This window comes from Cupressus sempervirens, chromosome 4 (genome assembly GCF_028749045.1).
Source record: "Cupressus sempervirens isolate cs-2001-9-10 chromosome 4, ASM2874904v1, whole genome shotgun sequence".
In the NCBI taxonomy this organism is placed as follows: Eukaryota; Viridiplantae; Streptophyta; class Pinopsida; order Cupressales; family Cupressaceae; genus Cupressus; species Cupressus sempervirens.
Genome location: NC_143121.1, coordinates 808,830,378 through 808,858,030, shown reverse-complemented (window position 1 = coordinate 808,858,030; position 27,653 = coordinate 808,830,378). Strand labels below are relative to the sequence as shown.

At 37.0% G+C, this 27,653-nt stretch overlaps 1 protein-coding gene across 3 annotated transcripts; it reads left to right on the top strand.

Moving 5' to 3' along the window:
* On the top strand, positions 1-27,653 carry LOC149563853 (uncharacterized). Of its 3 annotated transcripts, none has more exons than XM_089826984.1 (3): positions 1-228; positions 710-4,119; positions 26,466-27,653. In XM_089826984.1, the coding sequence occupies exon 2, from the start codon at positions 728-730 to the stop codon at positions 3,095-3,097; it is 2,370 nt and encodes a 789-aa protein (XP_089683110.1). In that variant the 5' UTR covers positions 1-228; positions 710-727; the 3' UTR covers positions 3,098-4,119; positions 26,466-27,653. The 3 variants fall into 3 exon arrangements, with proteins under 3 accessions (XP_089683110.1, XP_089683109.1, XP_089683108.1); XM_089826983.1 differs by having other exon boundaries at positions 454-4,119; XM_089826982.1 differs by having other exon boundaries at positions 1-4,119.

The following is a 27,653-nucleotide window of genomic DNA, read 5'->3' as shown; positions in this document are numbered from 1 at the left end:
GTCCCCGGAGCATAGATTGCTCAAACATTTTTTTTCCTCGCCTGCAATGTGGAACATAATTTTTAAGGGTTTGCAACGCTCATGAAAATGGCCGAGTCACAACACTGAAAGATGCTGTTTGAGCTTGTAATGATTGCACTTTCAAACTTTGACATCGATGAAGTACAGAACAAAAAATCCCCTAAAAAATGGTAGAACAGAGCGGTTTAAATGTCTACATAAGCCCAGGTATATTTCAAGTCGCCCTCTCACTCAATTTTTTCAATCATTATACATTTATAGAACAATAACGACCACTTCATGGCTGCAATGGAAGTTCAAACAAAAACAGAAGCTTCATATTCATGAAATTACAGATAAAATTTGCGAAAATTTAAGCCTGAAACGTTGGGATAACTTTGATCATTTGGCCTCTAAAGTTACACCTATTCATGTGGATATTGCTCTTTGTAGATTTAAAAGAAGCCCGGAAACTGCTCTTCGTTTTTTTGAATGGGCTCAAAAAGTTCCCCTTTTCAGCCATCCGACAAGTTCTTATTGCTATCTTATACACATCTTAATCTGTGGAAGAATGTATGATCAGGGCCGATATTTTATGAGAGAAATTGTACATAATTTCAAGCCACAGGGCATTTCTCTTGTTGAAGAGTTTATTGAGGCATATGAAAAGTTGGGTTTCTGTCCTGATGTGTTTGATATGCTTATTAAGTTTTATGCAGATGCTGGGATGGTAAAAGAGGGATTTGATGCTTTTGAATGCGTTTTGCAAACTGAGTTTCTCACTCCTACGGTGCGTTCTTGTAATAGTCTTTTGAATGGTCTTAATAAGTATGGGCAATTTGAATTGGCTTGGCATATATACGAGCAAATGATTGATAAAGGGATTAAGTGCAATGTTTTTAGTTATACGATGATTATTAGTGGGCTTTGCAAGGAGGGCAGAATGCAGGAATCAATCAAGCTGGTTTTCGAAATGGAAAGAATGGGTTGTAATCCAAATGTGGTGACATACAATGCAATAATTGATGGGTATTGTAGGCGAGGAGAACTGGAGGAGATGTCAAACGTTTTGAAAATGATGCTGGAGAAGAAAATTGGTCCCAACGTTATTACGTTCAGTACGTTGATCAAAGGGTATTGCACGGAAAGCAGTTTGGAAAGAGCCGAATCTGTTTTGCTGGAAATGAAGGCAAGGAAATTAGTTCCAGATTGTGTGACTTATGGTCTACTTATAGATGGTTATTGCAAGGTGGGAGAGATAGAAAGTGCTTTCAGAATAAAAGACGATATGGTAAAAGGAGGGCTGAAAATGAATGTAGTTATCTGCAATACTTTGATTAACGGGTTATGCAAGCTTTCAAGAGTTGAAGAAGCTGAAAAACTTTTGTTGGATATGAGGGATTGGGGACTGGTTCCAGATAAAGTGAGTTACTCTACTATTCTAGATTCATATTGCAAGAAAGGAGACGTTCTTGAAGGATTCAAGGTTTTTGATTTAATGGAGCAAAACGGCGTCAAACCAAATGTTGTTACTTACAATTCTCTTATTAGTGGATTCTGCAGGCTAGAAAAAATGGAAGAGGCGTACAATTTCCTAAAGAAAATGGTGGAAGTAGGAATGGTTCCCAATGAGGTCACTTATAGTACACTGATGGATGGATACATAAAAGCAGGGAAAACAGACGAGGTTTTTAAGTTGTGGAATGTGTTATTGAGAAACAATTTTGTTCCTAATCAAATATCTTACAATACCTTTATCAATGCCCTATGTAAACTGGGTAAGATGGATGAGGCCAACGAGATTTTGTTGGAGATGCTGGAGAGAGGTTCCATTCCTAACAATATTACTTACACAACTCTTATCGATGGTCATTGTAGGAGAGGAAATGTTGAACAGGCTTTTGAATTGCAAAATGAAATGGTAAGAAAAGGTTTTCTTCCTAAAATTGAGACTTACAACACATTGATCAAAGGTCTGTGCAAGTTGGGGAAGACTTCCGCAGCAGAAAACCTTTTGGTTGACATGGTTGAATTGGGCTTGGTTCCGAATGTTGTTACTTACAGTACTCTCATTGATGGGAAGTGCAGAGACGGTAACACTGAAGAGGCTTTCAGTATCTATTTTAAAATGATTGCCAAGGGTTTCTTGCCCAATGTCATTACTTACAGTACCCTCATTAATGGGCTTTGCAAGAATGGAAAGCTTGAGAAGGCAAACAAGCTATTAGGAAAAATGATTAACAGTGGTCTTTATCCCGCTGATATAAGTGACATAACACTAATTAAAGAAGACATCATGATAAAAAATGAGAAGGATCTTAAGTTGGTTGACAAAATGGAATGCAAAGGTGTTCTTCCAAATATGGTTACTTGCAATACAATGCTTAATGGACTGTATAAGTTTGGAAGGATAGATGATTCCAAAAAGCTGTTGCTTCAATTTTTAAAGAGAGGCTTTGTTCCAGATAATGTTACTTATGGGATCCTGATAAATTGTTACTGTGTATCTGGCAAGGTGGGTGAGGCCTTCAAGCTAAGGGACAAAATGCTGGAAAAGGGCATTATTCCTGACATTGTAATATACAACATCCTAATTAACGTTCTTTGTAAAGTGGGGAAAATTGAGAGGGCAACTAAACTTTTTTACAAGCTGCCAAAGAAAAGGGTGAACCCTAATGTGGTAACATACAATACATTGATTGATGGATATTGCAGGGCAGGCAATATGGAAGAGGCCTTAAAGTTGCGTAATCGAATGGTCAGGAAAGGTATCGCACCATCTGTTATCACCTATTCTGTACTGATAAATGGTCTGTGTAAATTAGGGAATGTGGAAGCAGCCAACACACTTTTGGAAGATATGCTTGAAACCGGTCTGTCACCTAATTATGCTACTTATGTTACATTAATTCATGGTTACATCAAAGATGGCAACATGCAGCAGGCTTACAAGCTTCATGATGAGCTGTATAATAAGTTACTTATGCAAAATGCTGATGGAAAATCAATACCAGGGAAGAATAAGTCAGAAGATGATGAAGATAGCAGTCTATATTCTTCTGCAGACTCGTTTTTCCATAGTGCTCAGGCAAGATAAACCAGGAGTTTGAAAAGAGAAATATGCATCTCGTAGCAGCAATAAGTTACACGTCTTCTGGTGCACATTACATAATGTATTGCCCACCCAAGAAATATGCATTGGATATCAACAATTTGTAAAGGGCATTGAAAAACCAACTATTTCAATAGTTTGCTTGGGCACCCTACTTCCATTTAGGTTAGCTTTTTTCTAACATCTGAATTGTCACCTCTGATGCTTATGTATTTTAGATGCTTCTGTGGTGTTTGAACCAATGAATGGGCTCTGGAGGGTTGAGTTTGCCAAGCCCTCTCAGGTTGTAATGTGCCAATAATCTATGCACTGTCAACTTGTCTTCAGATTGACCAGAGTTTGACTGTTATTAATGGAAAGTATTGATGCGCACAGAAGACAGCAAGGAGAGATGACTGTAATAAGTATAACCAAAATGCAAACAATTTTATCATGTACTAGCATTCTTTTAAGATGATTTTGAAGGACATCTATAAGAACTAAAAATGCATTGCATACTGCATTCGTTTAAATGGAAGATTTTGCTCCGAACCCTATTTTATTGGGCCTCTGTCAAAGGTCAAAAAGGAAATCAGACTACAAGAAGATTGGAATTTTTTTTTACTTATTAAGACAATTTGACAAGGATCAAGAAGGTGATGAAGTCAAAAGACGTGTAAAAAACTTTCTGAACTACTGTTCAAGCTGAAACATATGATCATTCGCATGAATGTTCCGAAGAGAATTATAAGCTGTCTAAAATTATTGATCTGTCCTGCAGCAAAAGGGGGACTAAAGGAAGCCTAAAATGTCACCTTTCAGAATGACTCATCGTTCTATTACACAGAAGGAAAATGAATCCTTGAAAACTATACAGATCAAAAGAACTGTTAATTGTCTGACATTGTTAATCTGAAGTCCTGCAACAAAAAGGGGTCAGGGACTTGAAAATATAGGCTGTCTGAAACATCTGTTTTTTGAATGATTCATCATTCTACAGTGGCAGTGTTTAGACGAGAATATCCAAGGTGAGTATATTTGGAAATTATATCAATTTTTTAAATTGAAAATTAAGGAGTTACATCTATGTGGTTGCCTTTTTGTGCTGTTTTCATAATTTCATGAGAAATTGTGTGGGCAAAAACTTAAAAGATTTGTCATTTATGATCTTCTTAGCTTCTAACAAAAGTTTAGAAATGTTTTAGTTTATTCAGAATGGTAACCAGAAAAGCAGAGAATCAATATTCTGAAACTCAAACGCACACAAGAACAAATTGCACAATTATTTATCCTGGGAGAACACTCCAGCCTGAGAGAAAAACCCAGCCACACACAAAGTACATTCTTTATTAAATAATCAAAACTTCAATACAATGTTTCACATGCTAAGTCAGATAAATGACTTCTTAATCAAGGCTGTTATCACATGACAGGCATTTTCAGAATATGAACAATTCCTTTTTGAATCACAGGCCACATGTGCCAAACTGATCAATGAATACAAAGAGAAAGATATGCCACTGAATAACTTAATTCAGTCCATCTCTGTCTCAGCAAATAGAATAGATTCATGATGATCAATTCAATTGGCTCTCAATCACTCTGCCTTTTACAAATAATATATATAAACTGCACTCAGAGTACTTGTTATCACAGTCACCAGTGCTATAACCACCACACAAAGCACATATGATCATCACACATAAAGCATCAACTACTGACGGCTTCAGAAACCTCAAGTCTCAGAATGAATAATAGTGAAAGATCAATGCTCTCAGTCTTCAAACAGGGATATAACCATTGTGTACTGATGCTATATTGAATGGAATGGAAGAGATGTCGGTTTTCTTGGTCTCCTTGTATTCCTGTGAAAGTGCCATCTCTTAGTGGTGTATGTACTGTATATTCAATGGTGATCTTTTCTATACATTCCTGTCAATTTTTTAGCCCAGAAATAGAGATAAAAAGCAATAACAGAGTATAAGCAATATACAAAACACTAAATACATTTCTCCTGGGAAAACCTTTCCACTGGAAGGGAAAAATCCAGCCACACCAGCAAAAATGTCTTTTATTGATCATAAAAGTATTCTAAGTACATGGTATTCAACTTGATTGATTTACAATATACCAAGCAATCATATAAATAGATTGCATAAGACACTTCATCTTTCACACGAAGGTCTCTTTGAATCCCAAAAATAAGACCTTTCATATTTTCACATATTCAATACTTCACATTTCCATATGCATGCCTCTTCGCATGATTTATGACACATGTTTTTTTTTTGGCATAATATTAACAATAAATATAATCACAAATATCTGTTTCAGCCGCAGATGACCATAACAGTCAGAACAAACATATTTCTCTTATAAAATCAGAGATGCAGATCTCTATCACAGCTACAACCTTCATTAATTCCACCAAAAGAAGAGCAAAGGTCTTTATTTTTTGGAGGTCTCTTGGTATTCACCGAATGATACGATTCATTTAGGAAGCATAAATCTGTGATGCTGATAAAGTGATTATGGGGAGCGGGTGTATTGTCATTTATTGTTTTGGATATGATCGGTTGCAGTGTATATTCTGAGGCGATGATCACTGGAGTCATTTTCTGTTAATCATCATATGTATCGAAGGTGTGTGTTTGCAAATACCATTTCAGACAGACACCTTCGATACATATGATGATAAACAGACTATGACTCCAGTGGTCATCATCTCAGAATAGACACTGCAACCGATGAAGCACATCATTTTCCATAACGATGTGCTTACATACAATGATGAAGCACATTGTCTCAGAAAATGATCACCAAATTGTCTATATCATGTGAACATAGGCACCATAGAGAAATGAAGCAGTGAACATAGAAAATGATTATTGGCACCTTACTGTCTATGTAAGCACATCGTCTCAAAAATGATCACCAAGTAGAAAAACAGTTTTCTCTTTGCCTATATCCCCTCTACTCCTAGAATAACACATCAACCACATCATTTTCCATACGATGTGGCACCATAGAAAAGAAACAATAATATGAAAGCAGTGAACATAGACAGCATCCTATACACAGTGACATCGTATACTTACAGCCTTCTGTCTGAAGATTTGAATCAGGTAGGTGTTGATGTCAGTTTTGTTCCACTACATAAACATATAGGAATTGAATACATGATATAGAATACCAAACACTCAACCCTCTCTTGAAAAGTAAATACTCATGAAGAACATGAGAAAAACTCCAAGGTTCCTTATACCTGTGGATACTAACTTAGTTATATTAATGTGTTTTGCTGGTTAATCACGTAGGTGGGCTTCCGTTGTTCTTTCAAGGATGTTGGACTTTTGCTGTGATGGTGATGAAATCTTAGCTTTGCAATGTATTCTAGCGCCAAATGATGTTGATGGTGATGATGATGAAGGGTATGTCAATGATGCTTCTCCTTTTCTAACTTTCTTCTTAAATGAACTCCAACTACTGAACTACTTGCTGCTTTACCTCTACTCCTATGAATGGAAAGATTAGCAAATGGACAAGGATCAAATTTGATGAAAGCTTACTAGTGGCTCTACTTCCATAGATGCAATGATTCAAGGGAAAAAGACTAGATTACCACGCAAGGCTTCCTAACTAGTTGCTAGGATGCTAGTGGCCTACTTTATAGATCCCTATCAAACATCCTCTAATATCACCGTACAACTATCCATCCCTTACTCTTACTTAACGACTTCTTGAAATAAAATCTACTTTAACAACTTCAATGAAATTTAACTCTAACTATTGGAAGTAGAAACCATGCAATAACACCAAGTGTTCTTAATCACCATGCAAGTCACAACAAGGATAAAGAGAAGCAATTTTGGTGTTATCTTAAGCAACAATTTTCTTCAACCCTTTACAAATGAGAGCAAATGGCCTTATATAGGGGCCAAAATTACAACCAACGGTAGAGATTAAGAGGCAAAATCAACGATCCACATTAGATCCTAGAAACCCTAATTAGGGTTGCCACCCCATCGGCCAATGAGAAGATGCCACCTCATCAATGGACCAATGAAAAAAAAGAAAAGTGACAACCAATGAGAAAGCACCAAAATGTTAGCCAATTAGAATCAGACACCTATCCTACTCAAGAAGGAGGAGAATTTGCCACTTGGGCTTACATCAAATTATCCTCTAATATAATTCCACCCTTTTCTTTCATCTTTTTAGCCAAGGCAATGAACTTGGCTAGCCTGTTGTTGACTTCCTTCATGGGAGGGCAAAGCATATGCTTCATCTTGAGCTCAATTGAATTCATCATGTTGCTTGTTGCTTGCAGTGTTTTCCCATGATCCTTCTCATACTCTTTCGCATATTCTATAAAGGCATTGAGGGAGGCAAGGGTGGCCAAATGTTTCTTCTTGATGACAACCTTCCCCAACTCATCCAATCTTGATCCAAATTCTGTCTCATTGACATTCTCCTCTCTGATATCCTCAAAATCAAGTGCAGCCCCAACATTGCTCAACATGGTTGAAATGGAGGTGTCAATGCCTAGGCTATGTTGTGCAATCTCATTCTGTATCTCTTCAAGTATCCTCAATCTGATAGTCAAGGCAACAAACCAAGGTTCCATCATACTCATTCCTCCTTCATCTACCAATTTGGTTCTCTCCAAATATCTTTCCGATAGCTCAATAAATGCCTATAGCCTGGGAATGGCTAAGTCCTTAACTGGAAGGAAATCCTTCCACTATCAAATGTTCTGAATTTGTCTCTAATGGCCACCAATGACCTAAATGTCGAGATAAAGGAAGGCAAGAAATTTCACCCATCTTGAATTATACCATTGATCCAATCTTTGATTTCGTGCAATTGAGCCAATATCTCTTTTATGTTGCTCCCGCTGTCTTGTGGAAGGGCTGCCTGATGCAACTGTTGGATAGTCTGACAATCTGTCCAATACTTGTTTTCGGCCTCCAACTTTACAATCCTCTCGTTTGCCTTCCTCAACCTTTCTCTAATTGAAACCATGCCTTCCTAGACTTCTTCACACTCCATGTCATCCGTGACTCTTCCCAAGTTATGCTCTACTATCTCATTTTCCTGGGCTTCAATCTCATCTGGTACCTTGCTAACCTTTGGTATAACAATTTGAACTTTTCTGTGACTCTCATCATAGTTTCTGATTGCCTTTGCCACCGTTTTTGCAATTTGTTTATGTTTCTCACTATCTTCTTTTTCCACTAATCCTTGAATATTGTCAATTGTTTGGACAGTCACCACCTCGCCTCTTGGCATAGGTATTTGCTTTAAACATAGTGGTGCAGTGCATCTTCCCAAATCTGGATTCGGTTTGACTAGCAAAGCATCACCAATGGCCTCGGGCACTTGGCGTATTTCCTCAATATCAATTGACCTATCCTCTTCTTCACTAGTGACTTCCACACCATCTCATTGTTGGTTCTCCAAGAGAGGAGAGCACTCGATACTATTGCTGTAATCGCTTGATTCCGAATCAGAGCTCACCTTTATCATGACCCCTTGTCCACTTGTATTATCTCCTTGGCTTCTAGCCTCAATTATGCTCTCCCTTGATGGTGCTGCATTTCGTCTCTTTGTTGGAGGCTCTTGATGCTCTTTGTTTTTCTCAACCTCCGAATTTCTCTTCTTGCCCTTAATTGTTCTTTGTTGCTGGCTACTGCCTTCACCTTTCTGTTTGACTGACTCCGTTGGACCTTCTTCCTCTGGTTTCATCTTCTCATAAATAAGGCATACCTTCCAACTTTGTAATTGTCTTAACTTCTCATTGTACCATGACTTAGTGTGTAGATCAACGGTCCTTGTAATTGCCTCTAAGGAAGGATCTTGATGATCATCCCAATCCACTAGACTCAACCCTGTTCCATCGACTGTGCATAATCTTCTCTTAGCACATTTTCATCATCTTCCAGTTGATCAGGAATATCAAGGCCTCTCCATATGATTGCCCTCACCATGCCCACTGACAATCTTGAGAAAGCTAGCTTCCTTACATGAAAGTCATCCTGTGCATTGGTCCAAAAATCTTCTATAGTAGGAATATGTTTAAATGTGTTTTCGTGAGATGTCTTGATAAGACCATTATGATCGAATCCTTGTCTTGTTCTATGCCATCCTAGATGATATCGCTCTAACTCTTTCTTTGTAGCTGCAAAGGCGATAGGATTGGGGCAAGTATCATTGCCTATTCCAAATGAAAAAGTAATCCCTGTCTCATCTTTAAGTTTCATCATTTTGTCATAATGCTCAAGTTGCCTAGCCAACTTCATCAAAACTTCTCTTGGGACACTGTACTTCCTGCCACTCTAATATATGTGAATTGTGGAAATTGGATGAACCTACTCCCATACTTCTTAACTTTTGCTTCTGCTTCCAATGAGAGCCTCCTAGTAGGTGTCCCTTGTAATATTCTTACCCTCTTCATGGCAAAGGTGTCATAAAACATCTTATAATCTTTGGTGTTGTGCAAATGAAGCTGTGGATAACACTCATGCACCAAACTTTGCCCCAGCCCATTGTCGATCACTCCTAAGGCCTTAAGTTCAGGATTTTCATATAGTCTTGCAATCAGATAGAAAAGATAGGATCCCATGTAGAATTGCTTTTGGTTTTGCACTGTCCTAAGTTACAACTCTAGATTTTCACTTACAATCCTAGCCCAATCAAATCTTCTCTTTCCATTTTCAATTTTATCAATAAAATAATATATCCAGTTCTCAAATTGCATACCTTGAGCCACACTCATGATCCGGTTGAGAAGCACGATAAGGTCACCATATTCTGATTTGAAATCTAACCTGGCAAGCTTTGAGGACTTGGTAACTCCTTTCTTGACTTCGTATAACCAATTCTGCTTTAGATGAATGAAGTAGCCTCTTGGTTACCCTGAAAGAACTTGGTTGTTTGAGCCATTGGTACCATCATCATGCCTCTATGGTGGGGAATATTGAATACTTCTTTGACCACTTGTCCGCTGATGTTAGCCAACACTCTCTACCCTTCATCAAAAATGATGGACTTGGTAACAATATCAAATCGGGATGCACACTCCATCACCAATCCCAGACAAGGCAAGGTAGGAGGGAAAGCCGCCACGTGTACAATTTTGCTTTTGTAGATCTTCTTCGCCATGGGGGTTTGTCCTTCCTTTAATCTATCCTTCAATTGTACCATGTTCACCTTGCCGATATTGGTATCACTTATTCGCCTCTCTTTTGAGAAGAAGGTGGTCATAGGCATCATGCCTTCTTTGTCTTTTTTGGTATTTGTTCCCTTTGGGTTCTTGCTTGCACTAACATCTACATTCCTAAACACTTATTTCTGCCCCTTCGTATTAAATGATATAGAGGACATTGATCAATCTCCAACCTTCTTTCTATCGATAGAATCTAGCTTATTTCTGCCTCTCCAAGTCCTATCTCTACACTTATCAATTTCCAAACTTCTTTTCTAAGGATGGGACTACCACTTATTTGTGTCTCTTCGTTACCTTAGGATGGACTATACTTATCAATCTCCAAACTTCAATCCTAGGGCGGTCTAGCGTATTTCTGCCTCTCCAAGTGTCTTACCATGAAATCTATAGTTATATCTCCCAACTTTAACCTATCAATGGAAACAATGAAGTGGTGGATGAAAAGTGTGAAAAGAAGATAAGGGAAACGAACCAAGCAAGAACAAGGAATAGAATTTGCCTTTAGAACCAATTTTCACATCTAAAAATGAATGAGAATTTTACCTTTAATTTGTCTTTACCGGAAAATCGGGTCCTCCTCAAGTTCGAATCTAATCTCAGAAAATTCAATTCCGCTTCAAAATGTGATGCCCTAGCAAAAATCAGAACTCACCAACCTTGCAAAAAAATCTGTTCACGCCACTGAATTTTGACCTCCTTTGCCAAAATCACCCAATTTGAAGGAAATTGCTGCCCTAGGGCAAAAAATCTGCTTTAAAGCAGAGTTTTAGTTCTCCAAATTTGCCCAAAATTGCCAAAATTTTGACCTTAAATCACATTGCCTCTTCACCAAATAAAATCACCAAAGCTGGAAGGAGAAACTGCTGCCAAGGATGGAGAAATCAGACCTCAAAAAATGCTGCCAATCTGGAAATTTGCTCATTGGCCGATGGGGTGGCAACCTTAATCTGGATCATTGATTTTGCCTCTTAATCTCTTAGTAATTTTGGCCCCAATATAAGACCATTTGCTCTCATTTGTAAAGGGTTGAAGAAAATTGTTGCTTAAGATAATACCAAAATTGCTTCTCTTATCATTGTTGTGAGTTGCATGGTGATTAGGGACACTTGTTCTACTTCCAATAGTTAGGAGTTAAATTTCATTGAAGTTGTTAAAGTAGATTTTATTCAAGGAAGTTGTTAAGAGTAAGAATAAGATGGATAGTTGTATGGTGATATTAGTGGATGTTTGATAGGGATCTATAAATTAGGCCACTAGCATCCTAGCGGCTTGTTAGGAAGCCTTGTGTGGTAATCTAGTCTTTTTTCCCTTCAATCATTGCATCTATGGAGGTAGAGCCGCCGGTAAGCTTTCATCAGATTTGATACCTGTCCATTTGCTAATCTTTCCATTCATTGGAGTAGGAGTAAGGCAACAAGTAGTGTAGTAGTTGGAATTCAATTGAGAAGAAAGTTAGGAAGGCATAAGTCATTTGAACACGCACCCTTCATCATCACCATCAACATCATTTGGCACTAGTATACATTGCAAAGCTAAGATTTCGTCACCATCACAACAAAAGTTCGACATCCTTGAAAGAACAATGTAAGTCCACCTACGTGATTAAACAACAAATCACATTAATATAATTGAGTTAGTATCCACAGGTGTAAGGAACCTTGGAGTTTTCCTCATGTTCTTCGTGAGTATTTACTTTTCAAGAGAGGGATTGAGTGTTTGATATTCCGTATCAAGTATTCAATCGCTATATGTTATGTAGTGGTACAAAACTGACATCAACAGTAGGCAGATATCTCCTGTAGCTACCAACTTTAACAATTAGCTCCTAACAAAAGTTTAGCAATGCTTTACTTTACTCAGAATGGTAACCACACTAGGCTCAACTATTATAAATCATGATACCTTCTCAAAGTTCTTGTGTTGGGTACTTTCTTATCGGGAATCAGCTGGTAATAGATAAAGAAAAGGGGAAGAAGAAGACTCAAGACAAACATGATTCTCTGGTTAAACTTCTGAATTAATTGCTTTTTACAACATTGTTCCACTTTCAAGATCTGATGAAGTACCCCACCAGAATGAATCATTTTGATATGTTTAGAGAGCCTTGTCAATTACACAATTTGCCTAGGGTTTTCGATATCCCCTCTACTCCTAGATCTGTAAGCATCTCCCTTATTTTGGATGACTGATTTATCTCTTCATCTTTCAATGTGCATAAGCTTGATCATAACTTGTCGTTTTATTCGCCACGAGGTTTTATGTTCGAGTCTACATAACTGTGTATTGGACATTAATGTTGCCTACAGCGTGATGTCCTTATGAATGATAAGAAAGTTGGGGCTCAATTGTGCAATGGACTCTAGATGAATCCATGCTAAGGAAGAGGGCAGAAAACTTGTAATGTCCCCTTTGGAAATGGGATTTTGATAATAAATAGTAATGACAAATCAAAATACAATAACATAAAATATATACAATATGATTAGAATTTAATTAATGGTCAAAAGGCATGAAACCAAGAGTTGTGATTCCCTCAAACATGAGATATAAAAGGGTGATAGTTTTGTTTTTGAAGGACATTCATCCATAAAGTAACAATCAATCAAGAAGAAATAACTGAGCATATCAATCAAGGAAAAATTAATGAAAGAATAAATGAATGGGAAGAAATTAAGGAAGTGACTATTTGAAGGGGCTAAAATTATTAATGGTTGTACTTATTCAAAGGGTGGTAATTCTGAAAGATTGTGCTTGCAAAGGGCAAACATGATGAGGAGGTGTTACTTTTCCCTCACCTTGGAAGATATAAAGGGAAGAAGGTTTCCTGAGGCAAGAGATATCAATTTGAAAAATAATTTGTTATTCTTAGAGTGCAACATTAGGGGGTCGTGATTGGATGCCACTTTTGGCTGCTATTTTCAACTAGAGTGTAAAACATAATTCGACTTGGGCTGAAGAATCAATGAGTTGGAGTCATTGTTTTCGTAGAGGTTCAAACCCTAAGGGGTTTTGTTGGCACGACTACTCTTCTTCATTGGAGTTTGACAATGTTGGTTCAGAGGATGAGGGGGGCGACAAAACATTGGATGTGCGTAGTGTTTGCATGACTACCTGGTGGAGCAGTTTTGGTTTGTTGCCTTTAGTGGTTGTGGTTGTGTTGGCTTTGGCGATGCCATCAACCCTCTTTACAACTTTGGGATTTGGGGGTTTGGTGCAGAATGTTCCTCCTTAGCCTGTTCAGTTTTCTCTTTGCAGGGGTTGTGCCTTTGTGGGTAGGGGGTTAGAAGTGTTATGTTGACTTCCTCTTTTTTGTGTTGGCCCTTTTCTATAGCTTCTGGTTACGCCGAGCCTTGGACTTCTTCGAGTATTGGGATGTAATATTCCGTTCCTAGGGGACGAAGGATGGATTACAATAATGAGGTGTATGGTGGGTGTGAAGTTATTTGAAATGCTAGATAGTGTAAGATTGGACAATAATTATCAACATATGGTAGCAATTTTGAGCCACATGGTGGAGAAGGGGAGGGCATGGTGGTGCAACCATATGCTAATGACACATAATGGGTATGGAGGGAGTGTGTAGGGCGTATGGCATAAGCCATGCGATGGAATTGAAGGTGATCGTATGATGATGAAGAGAGATGAAGATTGTCGTACGGTGATTTGGTATGCAATGATGGAGGTGTGAGAAGTATGCTAGTCGTATAGTTAGGTGGCCATACAAAATACTCTGTGTGGAGATAATTGCTAGGGCTATACAGAGGGATGAAGGGAGGGGGTATAGAGTATGGCTGGGTTATGTGAACCGATGGACTTCCTTTAATGAGATAATGCAATTGCTTATCAATTACAAAGATATCAATATAAGTATAGAGCGTACATTGCCACATGCGAACTATATAAATATATGTATCTTCTAGAAACAATGAGACTTTCAAACAATATTGTTGCTTTAATTTGCCAGATCCAAGCCAAGTAATACACAGACAGACTAGGGTGAGGGTTGAATCCCACCAAAATCGGAATAGCCAAGTAGGGAAGATCTTGCACTTCCGAAATGGCGAAGAAAAGAGAACTCCAACAGGAATTCCCAGTGCAAAGAAAATAATCCACATTGCATACCTACAACAACTAACTTGACTAACATATATGCCCTGTTAGAGGAAAACTCCCGATAGAGAAACAGCATGCTGACACATGAGACGATAGACACCTACGCCTACGGAAAATTAAAGATGGGCCCGAGATATACATAAATCAATCAGGATCACAAATAAAGTTATCATTGTATTTTATTTAATGAAAAGGATATTACAGTAAGCATTGCTTGCCCTCAAGAAATTGTAAATCCAATTCTGGGAAACCTTTTGCAATCAACTTCTTTAGTTTGGAATCAGGCACCAAGTAGATCTTATCGCCATAGTAAATGATATCATCAATCACTTTGTATCTTTCATCCTGTATATAACCATCCATCAACTGACATGCAAACGTGTTCTTGGAGTACTCAACCAATAGTGGGCTCACCAACCTTCTAAGGAATGGGGTAAAGCGTTGACTATCACATTTTTACTTGCAATCTTCCTTTGCGTTTGAGAGGGGCAGCTCCCTTGTATGATGTGGGTATTTGAGATTTTTGTGTACTTTTCACTTGAAAGCACAAAAGGAGAGAAAACAAATTGAAAGAAGATAGGAATATGAATTCCAATAGTAGATATACGACTACTGACTGAGATTCATAAAAGACAACAATCTACAAAAGGTTTTGGGATCCAAATGTAATGATGGTGAAATCAGTACAACAGATCGCAACATTCAAACTGATAAACTATAGAATACATCCAAATCAAGATACTATTAAACAAATGTATTTCTTTACACCAAGTTAAATTCTACACATGACTACATAAGAATAATCACCAATTTAACATACAATGAATTAATAATCACAATTGGAAGATCATTTTGGGCATATGAAAAAACTATTCTTCATTATCTTCTTGAGAATATACAAACTAAAAAACCCTTATACATCATATGAAACTGAAATATATTCAAAGTTCCTTTGAGAATTTCTCTAGAGTTTCCCCTTTGCTAAAAGGTGTCTTCCCTCCTATTACATTACATAAGCCTTGTATTTATAGGTCTCTTTACATAAGTGACTTCTCGGGTTCGTAACTACCTCAAAAGTTAGAATTTAGAGGTTAGCCATGCCTTTTGCAACTAACTCTAACTTTTTACAAAGTCGAACTCAAGACCTTAACTTTTACAAAAGATTACAACAAAATTGTCACTTTCAACTCAAATTTTGTCTTCATCAACTTCTTTCATAATTGCCTTCATTTCACCATATAGATAGTCGAGAATGACAAACACATATCTTTCAATTGGAATGAATATACAATCTTTGATGCTCACATGGTTAGAGATGATATTAGATACGAATCAAGTGTCTGCTTGCATTACCAATGCAACTTTTAACCTCCACAGGTGTTTGAACTCGAATCATTTACAGGTTCCAACAATGTCACATTTTCTCAAAATGTATCTTCTAAGCTTCATATTTTGTACTCAAACTAGAATCATTCCACTTCATTCTCAAGATGATATCTATGTGAGACATTCTTTCAAATAGTTTACACATGTTCTAGATTTCATAAAGGGCGCTGGAGTGTGGCTTTGTACCTTTTTGCCAACTGCATCCGGTTTAATGAAGTTCCTAGAGCTTTTCAATGACATGATTTTTAGCATATTATGTAGTTATTCGAATTCATTGGATAACGTCTCTCTGTCAAACTTCTCGTAAGTGATAAAACATTGAAACCATATTGACATTTTGTCAAATAGTTAGCATCCATCCTCTGATCATATGTATTTGCTTGAGGGAATTAGAAAAGTCTTCCCAAGTTCTGCGCTCTACATTGCCATTTGAATGTCTGAATTCCATGCCAATTTTGTGCTTGGTTGTAATGAATGTCGATTCCAGAGGGCATGATAAGCCAATGTTTCCATTAGATATTTTGCACCTCCAAAGCGATGTATGAAAATTGCAGGCACAAAAAATGATGCAAAAGGTGTTCCATTTAGGAGAATTTGTACCTTCACTATACTTCTATCGACAATGTTGGTTCAATCTCACTAAATGAGTGTTGCCAATAGAGTAGTGTCCTTTTTTAGATGGTAAGTTGAATCAAGTTCCATCCGAACTCTTCATCACTGCGGGCATTGAACAGATGAAACATGGTCTTCCTTGCCCGCAACTTGTCTTCAATCATCATGTTAAACAATTCGTGCTTCTCCTGGACAAGCAACTCACAAGCAAAATGTTGCACTATGGCTTTGTTTTAGAGGCTTATATGTGTTATCGAGCTAACTAGTTCACAAATCCCCCCACTATGCCAAGAAGATTGTACACATAAGAAGCATCAACATATAACCCATGTGGCGCTAGATACTAAATCATTTTCCAAGGAAGAACACGTGCTGGAAGGGCACTTAGTGGGAGAAAGCGCATGTATGGACTATCCCAACGAAGACAATGACTTTAACAAAGGCAACGATTAGACTTTTATACCCTTGTGTGCTCCCTTTTTTTTAGTGGAGTGAAGAAAAAGACATCATCCTTTTGTTAGAAATAGAAAATATTGAGAAGTGGGGTGTGAATCAATATTTTACTAACTTCAGCCCAAAACAAGATATTATTAACAATCTTATAACCTGCATATGAAAGTAAATTAACTATGCTGAACAGTAAACATAACCATGCAATAAGAGAACTCATAGCACCATATTTTGTTAACTAGGGAAACCTTGGCCAAGGGAAAACCCCGGTGGGGATGGTATCCACAAAATGATCTACTAATCAAAAGTATCTTGTGAAAGATTTTGATCTAGTTAAGAGTCTATTATATCCGTATAGTGTCTCAGTGTTAGAGGATTAGGCCTTGTTAGAAGCCTCAACCCTATTAGGAGTTGGTATATACAAATACAAAACGTATGAAAGATGAGCCCATTGCCCAAACATGCAATATACAATGTAGTTCTTCAATACCTCATTACACTGCTGCTGATATCTTCAATATTTGATATTGCCTTTGCTGCTCATCACAAAAAATTATTTCAGTTCGCATTCCTTTAATCATACATCAGAATTCGCATATCACATAATACATACGTGCTTCCCATAACTTTGCATATAGCAATCTTTCCTTTATACCTTGCTAATTACAAATTACTGCCCAATCGGCCTTCATGTCTTTTTACACTTTACAAAACATAAAATTAACTTTCACTAACTTAGGGTTAACATCTAGGATGTCGTCCCTAATTAGTTATGTAATTATTTCGTAAACAAAATAATTCCTTAAACCTAGATACCCATTTCTTTGTCTTGCTCTGTTCAGCCTGTATATTGTTGTGACTGGTAATTTGTCCATAACTTTATCTGTACTGATATGCGGACTTGAACATGTCATCCTGATTGTCTTAGGTATCCGTACCTAACTTAGCACATGTCCATGTTACCTCTGTTAATTGTGCTGATCAAAACTCTATTGTTCTGCCAAATAAACTAAGTGATACTTCAACAATTTTCTACGTACAACTGCTATAACTGATTCCTTAATAATTCCGTAACCCTAAATGCCCATTTCTTTGTCTTGCTCTGTCTTGCCTGTACACTGTTGTGACTAATAATTTGTCCATAACTTTATCCGTACTGACATGTGGACTTGAACATCTCATCCTAACTGTCTTAGGTACTTGTACCTAACTCCGCACATGTCCATGCTACATCTGTTAACTGCGCTGATCAAAACTCTATTTGTTTTGCCAAATAAACTTAAGTGACACTTCGACAATTTTCTAAGTACAACTACCATAACTGATTCTTCGTAATCTGTCTTCTCCATACAGATGATATGTTGCCATAAATGACATCAAATATCCTAACCTAGCGAAATTCCCAATAATCTCCCCCTTTGGCATTGATGGCAACATATGGGAAAATTGGCCAAGTCCCAAAATAATATCTTCAAAATTTGACTTTTACAAAACTTTACAAAATTACAAAACTGTGGATCATTATATTTTTAACCATCTTTCCTTATAACTCCTTATTACATTATAACTCCCCCTTTGATTATAATACTAACTTATACGTTTACTCTCTCTTACTTATCTCTTCTTTATACATATATATCTATACAATTTTCCTTATCACTCCCCCTTTGACATCAACGACAAAGGTGCCAAAACTAATATACAATTCAAAATTGTGCTGCATTACCGTCATGGTTGCTGCTGGTTGGTGATCCATGAGATGCAATCATCAAATTTCTGCTTTAACATGGTGAAATCCATATCCCTTTTATCCTTCATTGCATCTGCAACACTCAAAACTATGTATAGAGCATAGGATGCTATCTCTACTGCATCTAGGTCTGTGTAGGCAAACTTTTCATAAGATGCCCTTACTATCAAGCATTCATCTAACTGTCTCCGTACATGATCAATCTTCAATGCAAGGTATTCCCTTAGCAATGAAAATCTCTTCAACTTTGTTTCCTTTCATAGCTCTAACAGTCTGATGTCATCATTAGCTTGGTTGACTCTGTTCTCAAGATCCACAATCTTGACTGAGGGATCTTGCACATCATTCATCAATGCTTCAAGTTCTCTGATTTTGCTGTTCAACTCATCTGTGATATCCTTGATTTGTGTGTGTGAACCATCGCACTTCTCGTTGACTGTCTTAGTCAGACAGTGTCTTAGTTCCTTAATCTTTTCATCAAGGTTCTTCAGATCATTCTTGATGTTTTCATAGATTTTTCTGAATATCTCTGTATCATGCAGAGTTTGTGCCTTTACTGCTGCTATATCAGACAAATGTGCAAGCTCAGCATAAAAGCTTGGACAATAGCTTTTGCTTTGTCCTCAGGGTCTGGTTCAGTCATTCTCACTTATATGGTGTTCTACAATCTGTTCGTTACCTCCATCAGTGTGTTCTGCAGACTCTTTACTTTCCTGTTCCTCTCAATTATTTTGCTAAGTGATGAGATCAATTCAGTTTGATCATCATCTTCTGATCTAGTAAGAGCTGTCAATACAAGGGGTGTCCTAGAAGAACTGGGTACACTTTCCTTTTTCTCATCTTTCTTCTTCTTCTTTCTTCTTCCTCTTTTCTCTTCTTCTCCTCATCCTCCTTTCTCCTTTCTTCTGCTATCCTTTTATCTTTTTCTTCTTCTTTCTTTTTCTTTTGTTCCTCCTTTAATGCCTCCTCTTTTCTTATTTTCTTCTTCTTCCTTTTCTCTTTTTCTCGTCTTCTTCCAATTTTCTTTTCTTTTCATCCTCTCCCAGCCTTTTCTTCCTCTCTTCTTCTAACACCTTTTCTTTTTCTTTCTCTTCTTCTGTCTTTCTTCCTCCTCTCTCTTTTTCTTGTTCTTCCAATTCTTTTCTTTTCATCCTCTTCCAGTTTTTTTCCCTTTCTTCTAACACCTTTTCTTTTTCCCTCTCTTTTTTTAACACCTTTCTTTCTCTCTCTTCTTTTTCTTTTCCTCCTCTTAATCTCCATCCTCTCGATTATCTGAGCCAGTGTAATCGACCAAATTGTCAACAATAGATGGTCCATAATCCTTAAAAGGATCTTCTTTTACATCAAGAATAATCTTTGTACTGTCCACTTGCATGGTATTAGTACCAATAGTTACCTGCAGTGAGACAGTGTTGTCTCAGTCATTGTTGTATCCTTTCCAACCTCTGTTATTGATAATACCACTGGTAACAGCACTGCATATGTCATTTCTGCTGTTGCGGGCTCAACTGATGGTGTCTTTTCTGCTACTGTAGGGATTACTCCTCCTAATTCTTTGCTTGCCTGTACAGTGCTGGGTGTGGAGGTCATAAACTTAACAATTGCTTGTTTAGTTTCCTTGTTTACCGCTTCATAGTTTCCCCCCATAAGAATTATTGCTCTTCTCTTATTTCTCAGCAAGGGTTCAATACCCTTCATTATCCTTTCTAGGTCTTCATCACTATTTACTTCACATAGCTTTCTAATCTGATTTTCTCTAATGCCTTTATCCTCATCTGCTACTCTTATTTTTCTGTTACTCAGTCTATCATACAAGTCTTTTGGTATTTGCTTCTATATATCCTCAAACCTCTTATTTGCCAAAATCATGTGTTTAACAACTGCATTTTCTAATTTTAACCTATCCATATTATTATACAAATCATAAAATTTGTTCAATTGTTCAAAATTGCTGTTATTAATAATTTGAACATTCAAGGTTTCCTACTATATGATTTCTTTACCTCTGTTTCTTCCTTCTCTACTTGTTTTACTTCTGCTTCCTCTTCTTCAGATTCAACTTATTTATAGAGTTTTCCTAATCTTGCCTGGTCCACTTGGCATTTGTTTTGTCCTTTTCTTTGCAGGGGACTCTACTTGTTCTTGCTTAACCTTAGTTAACCTCGCAGACCTCCTGGTGCTAGGCGGGGTAATTGTTTGGACTTTAGTAATACTAATTTCTTCTTCATCATTTTCCTTCTGTGCAGGTGGTACAACTTTAGGTTGCACTTGAGATATCGTTGCATAGGGTGCACTGGATGATGGTCCTGCTATAGTGACACCTTGAGATGCTCCAACATCTATTGCTAATGGTTTTGTCATTAACACCTTTGTCTGTCTGCTAGCTCTCATTTCCATAGCAATCCCCATTGCTTCCTTATATTCTTGTCTTGTCATTCCAGATTCCTTTAGAATTGCATCAATCTTCTTCTCCACTTTCTTCCTGATTTTGTTATTATGAAGTTCACTATGAACTTCTTTTACCTTTTCTTCATAGGTGCCCCATCTAGGACACTCTTTATCTCTGTCATACTCCAAAATAATCTTTGCATATCCTTCAATTAATTCTTCAATCATTTCATATCCCATAGGGTCAATAAACTTGACTCTAGGTTCAATTGCTTCCATAGATGTAACATCTGTTTCTACCATAAAGCAAATGTCATCCTTATATTTCTCAACCAAAGATGGTGGGATTCTGAATCTCTGTTCATAGCTGACTGAAAGCTTTTCATCATTCTTGTGATGTCATCAACCATTCTATCCTCTGATTGTTTCCTGTAATAATATGTTATCATACTCATTGTACACTTGTCACTGTTCCATTCATGGTCAGCCATACTTGGGAAACTTCTGATTACTTGGAAAAATAAATGTGCCAGTAATGATTCAAATCTAAACACTGCATTCTTTGTTTTCTTCAGTTTGTCAATGTTGTCTAACAATTGTTGTCTTACAATCTCACACATATTAACCTTCTCTCTCTTCTCAGTTATTAGGTAAGTTGCATGGATGTATCCAGTAGGCAATGAGTTCAATCTAGAACTATAAGTCATCTTGTAACCAACGATTTTGCTGATAAGCCTTACATCAGTTTCGGTTATCAGGTCAAGTCTCATGTTTCTGCCATCAGCTTTTGTCTTAAGGTTAGTCTCAACCAATTTCTTTACATTCTTCTCATTGACTGGATTATAACCTTCATTACTCAAATCAGTAAGTTTGTGGATCAACTCATTATTAATCATAACTGGAATATCTCCTACCCAAAACATGCCCTCATGAATTCTGCTAAAGATAATTCTGCTCCACTCATGGTTATCAAAGTCCGTATAAAACATATGCTTAATTATGTTCAGATCACTCAAATGTTCAAACCCTTGTTTCAAAGACAAATCACTGTTGCACACTAGGTCTAGGTCTTTGTGAATATCACTATCTCCAATGCTCTCAAATTTGCAATATATAAATGCTCTAATGTCCTCGACGTGTAAAACGTTGCGTGAAACTTGTGAAAAGGCTCCTAGGGGATCATCCTCCAAAGAAATATATAGTTGCTTCTTAAATTTATACGTAGGTCTTTCACTCACATCACAAACTGTATGATTTGCCATTTTTCAGATTAATGCTTCAAATAACAACTGTGAACACGATAAATACCTTGTTTACGCGTAACTAGGGCTTCCTTCTGCTTGCACTTGAAAACTCTTTCAAATTCACCTCAAACATGCTTCAAAGCTCTTCTTTAACTCTTGCACGATCAAATGGTACTCAATAACTCGATTTTGACCCTTATATTACTTTCAATTAATCACTGCATAAATTGTGTAAGTACGCAATCAACAAAAAGCTATTTCTTCACGTACTTGTATACGAATTCCAAAACATCTGCGCACTTAACCACGACTTCAACTCATCATGATCTACCTCATACTAACTTCGCATACTTTAACTTGCTTTGTGTCATCACTTCTACTTTTTTGATGCTTGATTTCTTATAGAAAGTACTTAATTCAAGTAAGATGAATCAAATACAATTGCTGACTTCAGTCTGCTTCTAGATGCTTTATTTGACTATTCCTCTAACACTACATGTGAAATGGATGGATCTTTAGCTTTGACAAATACCTCTTTGAATTCTTCTATATGTTCTTTTATGTTGTCTTTTTGATTGTCATTGCTGCTATCAGTCCTTCTGGCATTCCTGCTTATACTTCTTCTGAAGTTTGGATTCTTTGTATTGTGCCTCATGTCCATTCAACAAAATCTTGCTATATGACCAAAGTTATTACACAATTTGCATGCTGGTACATTGTTTATAGGTGCTCTGCAATTTCTGGCAATATGTCCAAAGTTGTTGCACTTGTAACATACAATGTTGCTTCTCATTCCATTGTTTCCTTTTTTCAGATCTTCATCTTGTAGGGTTAGTACCATTGCTATTACTATTATCAAATTTAGGTTTCTTACAATTAACTGCTTTATGACCAAAACCATGACAATTATAACAATAAAAATCAGTGACTGGTTTAAATGACTTACTCGTGCAATCCCTTTTCATATGACCAACTTCATTAGATGAATAACATCTACCTTTGAATTCATATCTCACTTCTTTAGGTGATTCAACTTGCTCATGTTGCATAGGTTCATTGACTTGCTTAACCTCTTTAGGTGCATTATCAGATTGATTTGGCTCAATCTATTCAGATCTTTGTTTTCTTGCATAGGCTGATGAATTTCAGGATTAGGTTCCTTTCTAGCTTCAGATTTCTTAGTTGACTTTTCTCCAATGAAATATCCAAGAGCAGTCTTATCATTAGGTCTCTGAAAAGACATTTGTTTATCAATCTTCTCACTGCTAGAATATAGCTTCTCAAGTTGTTGCTTAGACTGGGTTAACTCTCCTTTCACAATGATATTGTAGTTTTCGAGTTCTGCATACTGCAACTTAGTATATTCAAGCTTAGATGTATTTTTGTAAGGTTAGATCTCAAACTTTCATTTTCAGAACTGAGATTTGATTCAATTTTGCTATCATCTTTCTTCAGACTCAATTTCAGATCAGTAATCTTCAGTTTATGCTTCAGGACCTCATCTTCTTTCTTCAATTTAGAAACTTCATCACTTTCCTTGATTTGATCTTCAGGCTCTTTCTTGGATTTGAGATAAATCTTATCTTTTAGCTTTCCAATGTAGTCTTTAGCATCTTCATATCTTTCTTTCAAAGCATCTCTTTCTTCAGTAAGAATGTCAGTCTGCTCAAGAGCTTCTTCTAGGTTCTTCTGTAACTGTTCCATATCCATAGGGATCTTGCTCAAGCATTAAGCCTCTTCTAAATAACTATGCTTTGATACCAATTGTTAGAAATAGGAAATCCTGAGAGGTTGGGGGTGGGGGCGGTGAATCAATATTTAACAAACTTTAGCCCAAAACATGATATTATTAACAATGTTATAACTTACATATGAAAGTAAACTAACTATGCTGAACAGTAAACATAACCATGCAATAAGAGAAATCATAACACCATATTTTGTGAACTAGGGAAACCCTGGCCAAGGGAAAACTCCGGTGGGGATGGTTCCCACAAAATGATCCACCAATCAAAAGTATCTTATGAAAGATATTGACCCGGTTAAGAGTCTATTATATCTGTATAGTGTCTCGGTCTTTGTTAGAGGACTAGGCCTTGTTAGAAGCCTCAATCCTGTTAGGAGTTGTTATATACTAATACAAAATGTATGCTAGATGAGCCCACTGCCCAAACATGCAATATACAATGTAGTTCTTCAATACAAAGAGATAGATACAAAAACCTCTTTTGATATTGCCTTTGCTACTCATCGCAAAATTACAAATTACCTCTTTCCTTCATACGTTGCTAATTACAAATTACTGCCCAGTCGGTCTTCATGTCTTTATAAACTTTACAAAACATAAAATTAACTTTTGTTGACTTAGGGTTAACATCTAGGATGTTGTCCCTAATTAGTTAAGTAATTATTTCGTAAACAAAATAATTACTTAACCCTAAAGACTTGCTTTGTTCTGCCTGTATACCTCTGTGATTGGTAATCTGTCCATAACTTTATCCGTACTGTCCGTACTGACCTGCGGACTTGAACATATCATCTTGACTGTCTTGGGTATCCATACCTAACTTCGCACTTGTCCATGTTACCTCTATTAACTGCATTGATCAAAACTCTATCTATTCTGCCAGATAAACTGTGATACTTGACAATTTTCTAAGTACAACTGCCATAACTGATTCTTTGTAATCTGTCTTCTTCATACAGATTATATGTTGCCATAAATGACAACATCAAATATCTTAACCTAGCCAAATTGTCAACACCTTTGTATGAGATGGATGAATCTCGCATTGCCTTACATTTTATTATGAAACAGACCGCATGCGAATCTTAAAACGTTTAGCATCCTTTATCACAGTGTCATTGGAAGAGATTTTGAAATGTTTGCCTACTATTCACAGGTCTCCATTGTGATATTTTAGAACAATATTCAACCAATCATCATTTTCAAATGCAGTTTGACTAACTATGTTGGATTCAATGCTGCCATGGCTTTTCCAGCTCTGCATCCCAAATACATTTCCATCAACTTCTTCAAACCATTCTATCAAATAGCTCGCATGCTAGTCTGTGCTATTGTGCAGGAACTTAGAACATCACTCCCAAGTTCTATTTCATTATGACACCTATATGCCAAATATCTGACGAACTGTCAAGCAGCTACAATGGGCAAATACAAAGCAAACTTCCACAATCTCTTCCACCCACCTCCCTCTGCGTGCCATAGTAAGAACTTTGACACTTCATTTTAATTCAGTTTAGTAGCTATTCTGACCAATTCAAGTGTACATACTGTACGCTTCCAAATTTAATCCTTCAAACTTTTGAAGTTTTTATGTCTTCTGCATCCTAGTTTTAATTGAGATCACAAAAGCCCTCAATTCTACGACCATAATTTATTGAAAGAATGTGGTCATGAGAATGCAGTAGTATACGGACTTAGCATCTTTTGCCAAAATATTTCAGGCTCTGCACATTCTTGATTTTAGAGTCCTCATAAACCTCTGCCCAAACCAGTTTGAAATTGTATCATTCACCCTTATTTTTCAGCTGGTAGTTATTGGAAAGTTGGGGTTTGGGTTCAAAAGTTCGGGTTAGGATCAGGGCACAACTTGGAGTGAGATTCAAATCTCAACTCAAACTTCTGGAAGGTTAAGGTTTGGGGACAGAGAGTGAATTTAAGTTTGGGGAGAGAGGCTGACTATTAACTCCAATTCCCCAACTCCAACTTTCTAACCTTAACTGTTTCAAAAAGTTACGGTTTGGGGAGAGTGAATTTTGGTTTGGGGGAAGAGAGAGTGAATACTTGTGGCTTTAGTTTTCTTTTCTCATTAAACTTAAAATTTCGAAATTTGGACCTGGTAAATACCAAAACAAGACTACAATCTATGTTATGCAGAATTAGAGTAGTTCTGGCCAGGGGATGAAAAAATGACTCATTTATACTTGATATGGATTATTGTCAGATTGATAACCATCATATTTTATGATTCTTGTGAAAGAATGCTTAGATTATTTGGCCTTTGCATTAGGTGTTGTTTGCACTTTGAGGAATCATTTTGTGATTGGAGTTTGAAACTAAAAAATGCTTGGATTATTTGGTCTTTGCAATAGGTGTTGTTTTTACCTCGAGAAATCATTTTGTGATTGGTGTTTGAAACTTTGATACCAGTGAATTGATTATTTTTTATCTCTGTGCAGGATTGTATGGGTCACGTGGAGTTTGTTATTAATGACAGATACTTCCTGCTAATTTACCAGGTGTATTCCATGAGTCAGTCACGTGCAACTGTTGTAACAATATATCATACATTTTTTATTGATGAAAGGTGGATAGTCACCTTACTTCATTTATAAAATGTTTATAGAACTGCAAAAGCCAGTATGTCAAACTTATAGAAGCAAAGCCCCACAAAAAGCTAGAAGCAGAAAGCTGCAGCTGGGAGATAAAATAACATGGAAACATTGCCCTTTTGAGAAAATACATTGAGAAGCTAGACACGAGGAGCAGGAGGAACAACAAGATTGTCAGTGCTAATGCGAGTCATCAGAATTTGAGGCTGGCATAGAAGAGCATGAGACATGCTCAAGGAGAAAATGAGCCTGTGCTAGCAACAATGGGCCAAACTCTAAATTGTGTGAATTTTCAGCCCTTTTTAATATGTCCACATTATCATTAAACAGACCATTGCCCATTGCATCGTAAACGCATATAACAGCAGGGTCAATATTTATCTCCTTAAAACTGAATTATCCTTCAGTAGACACAGAACTTGAAGAATTCGTACCTTGAGGCCACAGATTGGAGAGAGTCCACTCAAATGCAAGGTGCTTGAGCAATGAGAGGTCATGCAGGAGGTCCATAATGTTGGACAGGAACATAGAGGTGACTTTTGTTCTAAAACACTCGAGGCATTCAAGGAGAAAGCCAGGCTCCTCCATGTATTGAACGGCTTCCTGCAAAAGATTGTAGTCAATATAATAGACAAGAGAGAGCTTGATGGATTCTTTTTTCCAAGTTCCCCGAGTTACCACTTCTGCATTGGCAGGAAGTAGTGCCAATTTAAATGGCCATCTTTCATGGTTGAGGGTCCGAATTTATAATACATTTGAAAAGCTTTACATTTGTTATTAGCTTTCAAACACCTGATTTTGTACGTGTTTGTTCTTTTGGTGTCCTGAGAATGATAGGAACCTAAAATCCCCAGTATCCAATTCTCAGTTTATCAGTGTATATGTTGCCATATTCCTGATTACACTTTTAACATGTCTTGAGTTGGGGTAACGAGCCATGAAATTTACTCCACACATTAAATAAACATGGTTTTCGACAAACTATTCAGGGTGCAGAGAAGATTGGATGATTAATTTTAAATTGCATTACGAGAA